The 15,406-nt window shown below is 43.3% G+C and overlaps 1 protein-coding gene across 6 annotated transcripts in view; it reads left to right on the top strand.

Annotated features, from left to right (window-relative positions):
* ANKIB1 (ankyrin repeat and IBR domain containing 1) overlaps positions 1–15,406 on the top strand; it is a 168,335-nt gene that overhangs the window by 116,599 nt on the left and 36,330 nt on the right. For all 6 annotated transcript variants that reach the window (XM_045003430.1, XM_045003432.1, XM_045003433.1 and 3 more), the window contains 3 exons: positions 2,447–2,535; positions 9,350–9,494; positions 11,118–11,284. In XM_045003430.1, coding sequence (XP_044859365.1) covers positions 2,447–2,535; positions 9,350–9,494; positions 11,118–11,284 — 401 coding nt within the window. The remainder of the gene's footprint in view (positions 1–2,446; positions 2,536–9,349; positions 9,495–11,117; positions 11,285–15,406) is intronic.

Raw genomic sequence — 15,406 nt, 5'->3', positions numbered from 1 at the left:
GAAAATCTTCCATAATCATTGTGCAGTTGGTTTTTAAAGTATGTTTTTAGTTCCTTACAAATAGGACTGAAATTAATTGGGAAATTGAACTGATTTCCCTCTCTTGTTTCTCTCCCCCCACAGCCTCCCCCCCCCCCAACATAGTGCAAGAGAACTATTTTGTCATTTACCTTTGCAAAATAACCTTGGAAAGGACATGAGAGCTTTTTGCCTTTCTTTCTGTCTTTCTTTCTTTTAAGCAAACACTGAAGTGTGTGTAGAATCAGAGAAATGTAGAGTTGGAAGGGAGCACAAAAGGTCGCCTGGTCCAGCCCCTTGTGCTGATTCATTTTAACAATTGCCTTTATAATGACACAAGTTGAGCATGTGGCTGGAACAAGGGACACTGTTTTCAGCTTGACTGCCACCATTATAATGTAGGACTTCTGATTTAACAAGATAGGATCATACCAAGTGTGTGTAGCTCAGCATTTCTTTGGAGAATTTTTATCTAGATGTTCAGTTCCATGGTATCCATTTCCTTGAACATACTTAAATGCTTTGAATCTTCCCTTTTTATATTTTTCATTAAGAAACAAAGTTTCCTTTGTTTGCCTTTTAAATGTCAGCCTACTACTGTACTGTAAGATTATAAATAATTTTGCTGTGTGAGGGCTGCTTTAAGCAGTTTACAAGGCTATCACAAATTTCAGATACAAAAGCATCCTTCATTAAAATCAATAATGATCTTTTGGAAGACAGAACTCTTTTTCTTAATCCACAGCTGTCCTCTAATTTTTAAAATACTACAAAAAAGGTATATGGCATTATAGTTTATCCTTTTTTATATCTGTTGCAATACTTTTCCTGGAATATAACTGCATGTGAAATTAAGTGACAAATGTATGTTATATTGTATATTTCCTTTTCCTAGTATTGGGGGCTTGTGATGGGAATGCAAGATCAGGCCCACTATGAAATATGATGGTGGATGTAGTTTAATATCTGTGGTATTAGTTTTATATCTGGATTTAAATTGTGTGTGTGTGTGTATTATATATAGCTAGTTTACTTCCTGTTTTACAGTCTTCAGTTGTTAAAATGGATCTTTTAGGAAACTAAAGAAACAAGTACAATTGTTGTTAGAATTTCAGATTTTATACAGATATTTTCTATTAAGATGTTTCTCACTTAAAATGCTCATCTATGCACAAAAAGACAAATCCTGGGCCTCATTAACATCCTTATGTGAGACAAACACAAAATTTATAAGCCATGGGGCCAGACACAGCGGTTGCTTCCGGGAGTAGTGCCTTAGCCCCGCTGCACCGCCAACTGGGAGCTGCCTGGAGTAACCACCACCCAGCCAGAGCCTGCCCCTGAACCACCTCTCCCAGTCAGAACCCCCTCCCGTACCCTAACTTCCTCCCAGACTCTGCACCCACACCTCTGCCCCAGCCCTCAGCCACCTTCCACACCCAAACTTCCTCCCAGAGCTCACATGCCGAACCCTCTCCTGCATCCCAACCCCCTGCCCCAGCCCAGAGCCTCCTCCCGGAGCCTGCACCCCCTCCCACAGTGCTGGAGGGATCAAGCACTGAGACTGCTAACTTCTCCATTATCTTAGACTGTCCTTATGGGGGCCTGACAGCAAAGAGGCGTGGCCTCCCTCTGAGATTGACAGCAAGGGAGGGCCCCACACACCTACAGGGTGCATTCAGTCACACATATATCTCCTTGTGTGTTTTCAAGATCAGGGTCTTAACTTTCAATATTTTGTTTTTTTCTGATAGCACTTTTTATAAAATTCAAATAACATATCCTACCACTAATAACATGGAAGGAAGGAAAGAGCCTTTATAATTTAGCTCATTATACATTTTGATCTAAAGATGCAAAGTACAAATTTTCAAATCAGTTTTACAAACCTCGACCTCATTTTTTTTAGATCTAGTGATTAAAATCATAACTTTAAATCAATTATTTAAATTGCTCCACCCTGCCTTGGGCCTGATTCTTTTCAGGGCAGAATACCTCCATTGACATACGACTGACCTTATCTACCAAGTCCTGCTACTGCTATTGAAGTCAGTGGCAAAACTCTCATTGACTTTACTGGTGCACTGTCGTCTTTATTGGGAGCTAAGAGGGCTCAACATCTTAAAGGCTGGAGGTGGCGGAGATCCCAGAAGGCAATAAAAAAATTTGTTGCACAGGTTCCTAAAATATTTACTAAATGTTTGTTGGAGGTCTGTGGAAAGTCATGCACCTTTCCATTTTCAGTTTTTCAAACATAAAGCAACACTTTCTCCTTGATACATTCATAAAAGATTTTTCCCTACTTTGTACTGTTTTCTTACAGTAATTTGGTTTTATATTTTTATTATGTACTTCTCATGAGTTCTGCACATGGCACACAAGAGTTTGTTTTTCTTCCCTTCATCTGTATTTTTTTCTTTATCTACAGTGCGACATTTGTATGTGTAATATTTCTGTGTTTGAAGACCCAGTGGATATGCCTTGTGGACATGAGTTTTGCAGATCATGCTGGGAGGCGTGAGTATATGCATTTAGCATTTTTTTTAAAATGATTAGATTTTCCATTTTAAGGGGGGCGGGGGAATCACAACCAATAAATAGCCATTGTCAGATGTTGAGTGGTAGCTGTTCTGAACCATATGGAATACTTTCATAAATATTTTTCTTATTGGCCATTAACTGGCTGATGGGTACATAGCGATGGCTTTGGCCCTGATACAAGTTTAAGTGCATGGCTGAATAGGGATTGATTTAAGCATGTTGTTTAGTGCTTTGCTGAGTTGGGGCCTAACTGTCTGAGAACTGATCTACACTTAAAAGTTTTACAAGTATAACTATTTTGGTTAGGAGTGTGCATTTTACTGAAATAGACTAGTAAAAGCCCAAGTGTGGATGCAGCAATAGTGGTATAAAGATGACTGTATACCACTATCACTGCATCCACAGTAGGGAGGGTTGTACTGCTTTAATTATACTGGTAAATTTAAAGTGATGCAACTTGTCTAGTATAGATAAGGCCTAATTCCAATGCATCTATTATTGTGGTATTATGTAAGAGCATTAAGCTCATCACAACCTTAAATATGAGTTACTGTTTAAAATGTGGATTTTAGAGCATGTAGAAAAAATAATGTTCATGTATTGTAAATTGGTGTGCTGTATCAAGCTCTGGGTAAGGGCTAGTGCTGCAAATCTGGAGTTATTTGATCAAGGGGTTTTTGGGATACAGTGTCATCTTTCCCCCCAAAGACCTCGTCAGTAAAATTGTTGAGTTCTTTTTCTCTTTTTTACATACACATGGCTAAAATATGTTGTTTATTGACCCCAAACTAATGACCGGCATCCACTATCACTTTGGGGAAGCAATATTTTTAAAGAGAGTAGAGGCTATCATTAGCTCTACAAACTGCCTTTCTCTTGGGTGATAGGGTACAGACAGTAATTTGTGCATGTATTCAGGCATATGCTCTGTGGTGAGGCATAGCTGACATCAGGTCGCTTGGTAGCTCATACAACATGCTGGAGTTGTTAAACCCAAACACCACCCTGGTACTGAGAGTTCAAGTCCTACCCTCAACAGACTTCTGAGATCACTCTCTGCCTGCATTCTGCTTGTGGTTAGGAGCTGCAAAGGGGGTCCTTATGGAAGTTTGGCCCTGAGGGCAGAACTTTCTGTTTAAGAGCTGATCATTCAAATTGCTTCAAAATTCACATGCATATTCCGACTGTTTTGAGAAATTCTGTACCTCATCAAGGCCAGGATAGCGTTAGTGGTGCACATCTGGTTTCATTTGGGTAAGGGGTTTCATCATATACAGCCCAGCTAAAAGCTGTATACAAAACCAGTATTAGTTCTGGTTATAGAGAGTTTGCATCTGTTCAAGCTTCCTCAGAAACTCCTTTGTGAGGGACAATCACTGAGCAATGATAGTTACATAAGCCTGGTCTACACTAGGCGTTTAAATCGGTTTTAGGAGCGTAAAACCGATTTAACGCCACAACTGTCCACACTAGGAGGCACCTTATATCGATTTTAATGGCTCTTTAAACCGGTTTCTGTACTCCTCCCTAACGAGAGGAGTAGCGCTAGTATCGGAATTGCCATATCGGATTAGGGTTAGTGTGGCCGCTGATCGACGGTATTGGCCTCCGGGCGGTATCCCACAGTGCACCACTGACCGCTCTGGACAGCAATCTGAACTCGGATGCAGTGGCCAGGTAGACAGAAAAAGCCCCGCGAACTTTTGAATATTTCCTGTTTGCCCAGCGTGGAGCTCCAATCAGCACGTGTGGCGATGCAGTTAAAAATCAAAATAAAGAAAGAGCTCCCACATGGACCATGCGGACGTGATCGCTGTAAGGGCAGGCAAATCTGTTCTATCAGCGCTCCGTTACAGAAGACGAAATTCAAAATCATTTTTTTTAAATCTCCAGACAGACGCCATAGCAGGGGCTCAGCGCACTGCTGCGTGACAAGCGTAACGGAAAGCCAAAGAATCAAATGGACGCTCATGGACTGGAGGACTCAAGCTATCCCACAGTTCCTGCAGTCTCCGAAAAGCATTTGCATTCTTGGCTGAGCTCCAAATGCTTCTAGGGTCAAACACCGTGTCCGCGGTGGGTCAGGGCATAGCTCGGCAATTTACGCACCCCCCCACCCACCCCCAGAAGTGAAAGGGAAAACAATCCTCTCTTGACTCTTTTACATGTCACCCTATCTTTACTGAATGCTGCAGATAGACGCGATGCTGCAGCCGTCAACACTAACATCCTCACTTCCCCCCCCCCCCGCCATGGGTGGCTGATGGTGCAATACGACTGATACCCGTCCTCGTCATCAGTCTGTTGGCACATGGGGCAGTGCAAAAGGGCTGGTAACCATGCCGACTAGCATCAGTGAGGTCAATCAAGGGCGCCTGGCCCTAATTTTTCCTTGTAGATGGTGCAGTATGGCTGGTAACCATCCTCATAATAGCAACAGGGGGCTGAGCTCCATCCAGCCCCCACCCTTCATGTGTAAAGAAAAGATTCAATTGCCCCTGGACTAGCAGAGGGATGCTGGGCTCCTCTTCTCCACACTCCTTACTGTCCTGTCTCAACTATCATAGCAGCTGGAAGCTGCCTTCCACTCATTTCTCACTAACAAGTCACTGTGTCTTATTCCTGCATTCTTTATTAATTCATCACACAAGTGGGGGTGCAATGCTATGGTAGCCCAGGAAGGCTGGGGGAAGAACGGAATCAACAGGTGGGGTTGTTGCAGGAGCACCCCCTGTGAATAGCATACAGCTCATAATTTCTGTGGGATCTGACACAGAGCAGCTGTGCTCTCTGGCTCTATGATACAGTGGTTCTCTAGTACACTTGCCCATATTCTAGGCAGGACTGATTCTATTTTTAGATACCAAAAAGGAGGGATTGACTCAGGGAGTCATTCCCAATTTTGGCTTTTGCGCCCCTGGCTGATCGGCCAGGGGCACTTATGACAGCAGCAAATGGCACAGTGCAAAAGGACTGGTAACCATGACCATCTTATTACCAATTTATGGTATGGTAGATGGTGCAGTATGGCTAGTAACCATCTCTGCTATCATACAAAAGCAAAAGCATGCTTCTGTGTAGCGCTGCTGAATCGCCTCTGTGAGTGGCATCTATTACACATACGGTGACAGTCACAAAAGGCAAAACAGGCTCAATGATTGCCATGCTATGGCATCTGCCAGGGCAATCCAGGGAAAAAAGCCGCGAAATGCTTGTCTGCCATTGCTTTCCCAGAGGAAGGAGTGACTGACGACATTTACCCAGAACCACCCGCGACACTGATTTTTGCCCCATCAGGCACTGGGATCTCAACCCGGAAGTTCCAAGGGGCGGGGGAGGCTGCCAGAACTATGGGATAGCTACGGAATAGCTACCCACAGTGCAACGCTCCAGAAATCGACACTAGCCTCGAACCGTGGACGCACACCACCGATTTAATGTGTTTAGTGTGGCCGCGCGCACTCGATTTTATAAAATCTGTTTTACAAAACCGGTTTATGCAAATTTGGAATAGTCCCGTAGTGTAGACGTACCCATAGTGTCTTGAGGAAACAAGCACTGCACCTTGATCATGGACCATCAGTTTGTTTGCTCTCCCAGGGAGACTTTTGTGTACTGTGCACACTTAGTGTTACCAACTTGCAATTTGCTTGGTGTCCGGGGCTCCTTTTGGAAGTGTGAGTGGTATGTTCAACTTTGAAGATGGTCAGCACCCCACAAGTCTCCCTCAATGCCGTCTGCCCAAATCCCACTCTAGGACAGTTAGGCAGGCAAAACTGTGTCCAGGATATGAGGCCCAGTATGATGTTATGAGGCTCAATTGATGGGCGAGACTAGATGTCACATTGAAAATGGTATTGGAGAGGCTGGCACAAGAGTCGCAGCCAGGATGGATCAGTTCTGAGCTGGGAGGGGCTCATTGAGCTCCTTTAAAGTACTCCTAGGCCTGGCAGACAAGATCTATACTGGAAGCTGGGAACAGGCATGCTCTGTGCATGCCCGAGGCACATATAGCTGAGATTGGCAGGAAAGAACTCCTAAAAAGTTCAATGGGGAAGTTCACACATTTCAGACCTATTGTTGAATGCTCTGTTCATCTCCAGGAGGTGTTCTCATTCATTTTAGACATACTGTTAAGATGAATGGGCCACTTCACACCTCTCTGAGCCTCCAGAGCTGCAGACAGATGTGCAGAGCTCCTTTCCACTATGCTTGGGACTTTGGGACTCTCCTCCTCTCCCCGTTGCTGCCCCCCACTGGAAGAAGTGTTCCTTGCAGCCCTTCCACCAGCACTTTGTCTCCTTCCAGGGCCCCTCCAGCCCTACTGGTGTTACCCAGGGTTCTTTCAACCCAAACCTCTTGATATCTTTACTCTGTGCAAGGTGGGGTCAGGAAATAAATCAAGGGAGACACGCTCTTCAACTGATAGATGGCTGGCACAAACAGTACAACAAAAGAGTGCTCTGACTTAAAGCTATACTTTACTTAGTCTCAAGCACTTGCACACATCCGCAACAGATTAGTAAAACACCCCAACCCTCAATAATTACCGAAGTTGGGTGTGGCTCTCCAGTGGCACAGCGTCAGTCTTCTGATGGCCAATCTTCTGTCTGCCGGTGGGACCACAAGATGTGTCCAGAGGGAGTCCCTGAAGAGTCCAACTACCCCAAACTTTCTTCCCTTATTTATTCATTCACGGCCTGAGCCCCATGAACCTGAGTCTTGTATCACAGTATAGATCGTAGCCTAAGTGGTGAAAGCATGCCCAGGAAGCCCCCTCCTGCCAATCTACTGGTGCGCTTCAAAAAGGAGGGGGAAATAGACAGACAAAAAATACCTAGTTAACACAGAGTTATGGTTGCCTAGCACTACCTCATATCCTTTCAGAATGTGGAGAGTAGCTAAACCTAAATTTTTGAACACCAGAAATAAAGAGCTATGTTAAGACAAACTTAAACCTCTGAAAACTGGTAATGTCTCCCACACAACTTTTACTCAACCTACTTTGAGTGATACCCCAACTGGCTAGGGATCATAGGACTGCATCCTTTGTGAGCATGTGGAAGACAGAGGGGAAAGTCCACAACAACAGCGGGGTATGGGGGGAGATATTTAGGCCTTGTCCTCGCTAGGAAAAGGATAAACTTTGCAAATGTGAGATAGTAAGCCCAAGCTATACTGGACCACTTTGCCGACTCCAGACAAACTGCCAAAACCTTGGCAAATATTTATCTTTGTCCTAAAGATTCCATCATCATCTTTGTTTGCCACTGACTGAGCCTTGTGATGCACTGTGATGTGTGTCAACAGGCTGCATAAAAGCTTCATGGCGATTTGCGAATGCCCATGCAGGTGTAGAGTTTTGATGGGCACTGAGAATATGCTACTCCTGAGGGGATCCTGCACCACTGCACAATGCAGAATTTGAGCAGAATTTCCTTTTTCCCATGCAGAAATGGGCTGCAGAGCTACAGGCCACCACTAGGTGCTGCTGGACCCAGCAAACCCCAGCATCCCAACTCTCAAATAAAAAACACTGCCGGGGAGGAGGAAGGAGTTGGAGGGTTCCCAGCTGCTGCAGTTCCTGGCATGACCTGAAGGGGGGAGGGATAGCTCAGTGGTTTGAGCATTGGCCTGCTAAACCCAGGGTTGTGAGTTCAATCCTTGAGGAGGCCACTTAGGGATCTGGGGCAAAAATTGGTCCTGCTAGTGAAGGCAGGGGGCTGGACTCAATGACCTTTCGAGGTCCCTTCCAGTTCTAGGAGATTGGTATATCTCCAATTATTACCTTTAAAAAAAAAAAAAAAAAAAAAAAGGAGGCAGCATGCAGGAAACTCCATACAAGTCCAGGACCCAGTTTCTCCCTCTGGATCCCTGGGCTCTGGAGGGTAGGGGGAGGGGGCCTGCAGCTGGGCTCGAGGGGGGGAAGAGAGGGTGTGGCTGTCTGGGCAGGGGACACCCCAAGGCAGGACTCTGAGGAGAGGGCCTGTGGGTGTCTGGCCCCCCAGCTGGGCTCTGGGGTGGGGGTGGGGCAGAGAAGCAGGAACTGGGTTTTCATAGGGGTTTCTTTAAATTTCTACTCGTGGGGGAACAGTGTGTGTGTGTGTGTGTGTGTGTCTATCTGTCTGTCTGTATTGTTACAGGAGGATCTGAAGTATAGACATAGCCTAAGTTACAATAGGCTTAAATAATCTTTAAGTTTGACTATCTTTTTTATGATCCCACAAGTAGAGATTCATTTCAAATACTAGTTAATAGCTGATGGGATCAGGTAGCCATTCCAAAGACTTATAGTTGATTTAGTCTCGCTAACTGTCAATTTGTTCAGATCAAGCTCTTGTGTTTCAAACTGTATTTTGACAAGAACAAGGATTGCTATTTATTGTAAAACCTAATTACTTGTCAGACTAATTAGTGCATACATTAAGTACTGCTATATACATCTTTTGGGGACTTAATGAAGAAATTTTGCTCAGTTTTATTAAATATTGTAGAGAGGCGGGCACTTGCCAATGGGAGACAGGTGTAAACCACACATACATACATACATACATTCAAGTACTTTTTTCAGTTTTTCACTTGTGGACTCTTTTTTCCACCAAATGCCTCCTCAAATCTGAGGTACTTGTTGAGTGTAAAAACCAAGGGACAATTCATATTTCTTGTTTTAAAAAGAGATGTAAATGAAAGTGTATATTTTATTAAGTTAGTATAAGGACAATGAATTTTCATCAATTTCTTGACTTATTTATTTTTTATTATCAAATTCTGTCTGACACAATTCTGGCAGGTTTTTGAATCTGAAAATTCAGGAGGGTGAGGCTCACAACATTTTTTGCCCAGCGTATGATTGCTTCCAGCTTGTTCCTGTAGAGATCATAGAAAGCGTGGTTTCCAGGGAGATGGACAAAAGATACCTACTGTTTGACATTAAGGTAAACTGTCAAGCTGTTCCTGTGTGACTAGAGTGTATCTGACTTTCTTATTCCAATTACAATGCAACTTCTGTGTGAAATATGACTGTACCTTTTTTAAGTAGAGTTTAATAAATTAATACTGTAGATCTGAACTGTATGTAGTTTACATACGGTAATGAAGGAGTTGGCATGCTGTTGAGGACATTTTTTAAAAAGGAATAATTATTTTTCTTCCTCAAGCACAGAAAATACACTTCTGTGCTGGGCAATTTAATAATATTTCTCAGTATTTGTAAAATGGTTTGAAATTAATGTCCAGAACAGGCAACACCTAGATTTTAAACTGCCAAGAATATTTTGTTGGCATATCTTAAAAAAATGTTTTTAAATGAGTTTCTGGAAGAATATTTTGATAAATGAGTTAGTATTTCCATTCAGGGTTTCTGGGAAATTTCTACTGTACCTGAGTACAGTACCTTCTATTCACATCACTAGAGTTTTGCTCTAGCCCATACTTTCAGAAGATTCCAGACAGGAAAAGATGGTGGAAAATCTTGATTTGGTTAATACTAGATTTTATTTTCTCCATTGCTACAGAATGTATCTTTAAAAAGTAACCTTTTAATTAACTATGCAGGTTATTGGCCTGTAGTGTGGATCCTTAAAATAACTTGTTAAATTATTCCCTGGGTGGGGAGGAGAGAGAAATGTGTAGTACAAGGACTTACTTAGATGTCTTGCAAGTCACTTTGCATGAGATCATAAAATGTTATACATCAAAGTGGGGATCTGATACCCAGATTTGATCCAGTGTCCTTCATAGCCTCACCTTCTGAGTGACATGCAAGTCAGCACAGTTTTGAAGGGGAGCAGCCAAAGGTTTCTTTTCTTCCACATAATTTATTTTAGATAATTAATAAAAGGGAAAACACTCTACACTGACAGAAAAAAAATTGAGGCAAATTTCTGAGTTCTTTATTCTGGTTCTTTAAAAGTTTATTGCAGTTGATTATATTGAGATTGGTGATAGAGAACATAGGTTTTATTTCTTAAACAGCAGTACAGTTATGCACTGTAAAATTTCAAAGGTTATGTATTAAATACGTCTGTAAAAATAATGGATTATTTGCCATAAGAGATTGTCTACATGGCAAATTGTTCCAAACTAGCAATTCTTGATTAACTCCATGGGTGAACACGCTTAAATTTGGAATAAGGTACTATTATTCCAGAATAAGTGTGTCCATATGTTGAGATAATCAGGAACAGTTAATACATTTTAAATTTACACCCTATCTTTTTCTGAATTAACTTTCATGTGTGGCCAAACCCTAAATCTTTTCACAAAAGAAGAGACTTGTACACATTAAGCATTTTGCATGAGGTGTAGCTGTTCAGGTCTTAGTGTGAATCTTAAGTATTGCTATAGGGAAGAAATAAAATTTTTGAGCTAGTGATTAAATAATTCTCTTTTTATAATTATTTTTAAAATACCATACCGGCTTAATTACAAGACTGTCTTATGCTCTTTGGCTTTGCTCCTTCAGAGACAGATTGTGATCAAAGGTTAAAGTTCATATCCATGATGAGGATCTATTCCCAAATGTTAAGTAATTTTCTTCTCTTTTTTCTTCTTTTCAGGCCTTTGTTGAAAATAATCCTGCTATTAAATGGTGTCCTATACGAGCCTGTGAAAGAGCAGTCAAGCTAACAAGACAAGGGTCAAATACAACTGGTTCAGACACACTTAACTTCCCATTGCTAAGAGCCCCTGCCGTGGATTGTGGAAAAGGGCATCTCTTCTGCTGGTTTGTATTAGAAATTTGTACATGACTATATAAAACTATCACAGCTGCTGACAATCTAAAGGTCAAGAGAAATCTCGAGCCAGCTGCCATGCTGCAGAAGCCTACAAGAAACTCTGTAGGTTGTTGATGCGGTAACAGGTTGGTGTATAGTTTGACATTAATAGATTTTCATACATACATGGGCTGAATATTAATGTGTGTACATTTGTGGGCCAAAGTATCCATTCCTCCTCTTCTGCAGTAGGCATAACACCAAAAGTAAGGAGGATTCCACTTACCAAAACCTTTTTGAACTTTGGAACTCAAAAATTCCTCCTCCCTGAACTTTGATTACTCACAAATCCTAGCAAAACATATGCCAAATCTTAAACTAACTGCAAGTATAAAAAACAATTCTTCCTCCATCTCCCTGGTGTACACTAGTGTGTGTGTATCCTTTAGGGTGGCAAAGGATTGTCTACTTCAATATAACATTGTCTACTTCAATATATTAATAGCTGTGCTAGACACAAAATAGCTGCATGGAGCTCTAGGTTTAGAGGTTTGCAGTATAATCAGAATAGATGTTGACATGTTCACAATTATATTCCAGATAGCCACTAGGTCATGCTTTTTTAGAATCCTGGGGTTTTATTTAATCTGAGGGAGTCACATACTGTACTATGTATGGCTCTCAGTAAGGCTAATTCTTAAGTGATTTTGTGGAGGAGGCTTTTCGTGTGAAATTTGCTAGGACACAATTACTCAAATATACAGCCAAGTTTCCCTGTTAAAAATTCTTATCAATGCCCAGAATATATAAATTATTAAGAACATACACACACACTAGTGTAGACTGGGGAGATGGAGGAAGAATTGTTTTTTATACTTGCAGTTAGTTTAAGATTTGGCATATGTTTTGCTAGGATTTGTGAGTAATCAAGGTTCAGGGAGGAGGAATTTTTGAGTTCCAAAGATCAAAAGGGTTTTGGTAAGTGGAATCCTTCTTACTTTTGGTGTTATGCCTACTGCAGAAAAGGAGGAATGGATAATTTGGCCCACACTGTACACACATTAATATTCAGCCCATGTATATATGAAAATATATATGTTTCTCTGTTCAAAATTCTTATCAATGCCCAGAATATATAAATTATTAAGAACATAAGAACAACCATATTGGGTCAATCCAATGGTCCATCTAGCCCAGTATCCTGTCTTCCGACAGTGGCCAATTCCCAGATGCTTTAGAGTGAATGAACAGAACAGGGCAATTATTGAGTGATCCATCCCCTGTCATTCAGTCCCAGCATCTGGCAGCCAATGGCTTATAAACATTCAGAGCATGGGATTGGATTTTTGACCATCTTGGCTAATAGCCATTGGTGGACCTATCCTCCATGAACATATCAATTATTTTTTTTTAACCCAGTTATACTTTTGGCCTTCACAATATCCTCTGGCGACAAGTTCAATAGGTTGACTGTGTGTTGTGTAAAGTAGTACTCCTTACATTTGTTTTAAACTGCTGCCTATTAATTTCAGTGGATGGCCCCTAGTTCTTGTGTTACATGAAGGGGTAAATAACACTTTCTTACTCACTTTCTCCACACCATTCATGATTTCATAGACCTCTATCGTATTCCCCCTTAGTCGTCTCTTTTCCAAGCTGTTCCATACCCCTAATCATTTTTGTTGCCCTTCTCTGTACCTTTTATAATTCTAATATATCTTTGAGATGTGGTGACCAGAACTGCATGCCATATTCAAAGTGTAGGCATATCAAGGCTTTATATAGTGGCATTAAGATATGTACTGTCTTATTATCTATCCCTTTCCTAATGGTTCCTAACATTGTTAGCTTTTTTGACTGCCTCTGCACATTGAGTGGATGTTTTCAGAGAACTGTACACAATGACTCTGTAGCAGAGCGGTGACTCACCACCGTGGCACCTCCTGCTGGTTGTCCTGGGAATTAGCTTTCTCAGCCCTGGACCCTCTATAGTCCAGTATCTCACCCTCTGTTATCTGCCCTTCTGCGGTCCCTTTATCTCCACCATGTGTAGGCCCCACGTCCCTCCCAGACCCTGGTGCCCCTTACTTTGGGGTGCTGCACCTCACGCAGGGAACCCCACTCCCTTGAGCCCACCTCGCCTCAGTGACCCACTGCCAGTCCTCATCTAGCTCCTTTATTCAGGGGCAACTGCAGTTGCCCCTGGCTAGGGGGTTGGACCTGCTGCTTTTCCCTGCAGCCCCAGTACCTGCTTAGGCCTTCCTGTCAGGCCTCAGCCTAGGAGGTTGCCAAGCCTGAGCTCCCCAATTCGGGACATACGGGGAAAGGGGTTCTATTCCCGCTACTTCCTAATCCCAAAAGCAGAAATCCACATTAAAACCAGTCCAACACATAGAGTTCATAGGGGCGGTTCTCAACGCCACACGAGCCAGTGCCTTCCTCCCAGAGGCGTGTTTTCAGGCCATGTCAGACTTGACAAAGCCCTGGCTGGGATGATTTAGTTGGGAATTGGTCCTGCTTTGAGCAGGAGGTTGGACTAGACGACCTCCTGAGGTCCCTTCCAACCCTGATATTCTATGATCTCCCATGTGAGAAACTGCCCACTCACCACGGCTCTCACCTCCCTGCAGTTGCTGGGCCACATGGCCACCGTACACGTGTGGTCAGTCATGCACGGCTCCACCTCCAGTCTCTGCAAGCATGGCTGTCGTCGGTTTACACCCCCAACAGACACAAGCTGGACCAGGAGATTAGGGTGTTGGATCACATCCTGTCATCCCTGTATTGGTGGTTGGACACCAGGCTGGTGTTTCAGGGAGTCCCCTTCGCAACCCCATCCCCATCACTAACCTTAGTTTCCAATGCTTTGGACCTGTGTTTGGGAGCCCACCTGGGTGAGCTGAGCACCCAGGGCCTCTAGTTGTGGGACTATCTGGCCCTCCACATCAACATCAGGGAGCTCCAAGCATTTCGGAGGCCTACCAGACCTTCTTGGTGCAGGTCCTTACAGACAATACCACCACAATGTATTACATCAACAGACACGGTAGAGCGAGGTCAGTGGCCCTTTACCAAGAAGCTCTGAACCATGCAATTCATCTGGTAGCCAGCACCTGTCCGGCACCAAGAATGTACTAGCGGATCGCCTCAGCAGAACCTTTTTGTCTCATCACAAGTGGTTGTTCCTGTTGTCAGAGTGCTACCGGTGTGGTGCTCTGCTGTCTCCTTGTTAGTATCACTCGGCTGCGTGCTTGTGTTCCCTCTGTGTGCTGCCCCAGCTCTGCAGATAGCTGACACAGCAAACCCGACGAGAACCCCCCCAATGACCAGAGTCTAGTAAGATGCAAAGTCACGTCGGCCAGGTTTATTGCAATCTTGGACACAATGGCAGTTCCCTGTAGATTTCTTAGCCTAATTCAGGGCATACTACGAGAAAGTGCCTCTTGGCAATGGACTCGGCTCAGTCAGTGGCAGGACTTTCCACTGCCCCCTCGGCCGGACAAAGACACCGCCCCAGGGATGCATTCTTATACACAGGTACAAACAAGATACACATCACACCTGACGTATTGAGGTGCAACCCCTCTACGCAGCAAGGTACAACCCCTTTACGTAGTAAGGTGCCGCCTCTCACCTTGTACATGTTGGTTCGATCAAAACAACTCTATCCATCATATTACGCATATTACACATTTTGCCCCTGTCATTGGGATGGGCCAGCCTGTTCCTTGTTATCTGTGTGGAATGTGCAAGTATGTGAATATTCTGATATCTAGTGTTCAGTACCTTTTAGGTACGTATCTTCTTGCAGCATCAGCCCTTTCCTTGCCAGTTTCTGTGAGCAGGGCCTGCCTATGGCTCACAGCTTAACTTTGCTTTATGTTAGCAAAGTCTTGACCATTACTTTAGTACAGGTCTTAGGCCTCATACCAGGCCTCTGATACCAAGGTTTATATCTCAGGGCCTCCTCTTACTACAGTTCCATCCAGAGGCAGCCAGTATAATCTTCTGGAAGTGGGGGACTCCCCCGGTGGACTTGTTCGCCTCCCAATAGAAAATGCTACGTGTTCTGTTCACTCCAGGGGATGAATCAGGATTCCCTGTCAGATGCCTTTCTGCTTCCGTGGTCG

This window comes from Mauremys mutica, chromosome 2, assembly GCF_020497125.1.
Source record: "Mauremys mutica isolate MM-2020 ecotype Southern chromosome 2, ASM2049712v1, whole genome shotgun sequence".
Taxonomy (NCBI): domain Eukaryota; kingdom Metazoa; phylum Chordata; order Testudines; family Geoemydidae; genus Mauremys; species Mauremys mutica.
The sequence above is the reverse complement of the archived record's forward strand: the minus strand, read 5'-3'. Positions and strand labels throughout refer to the sequence as shown.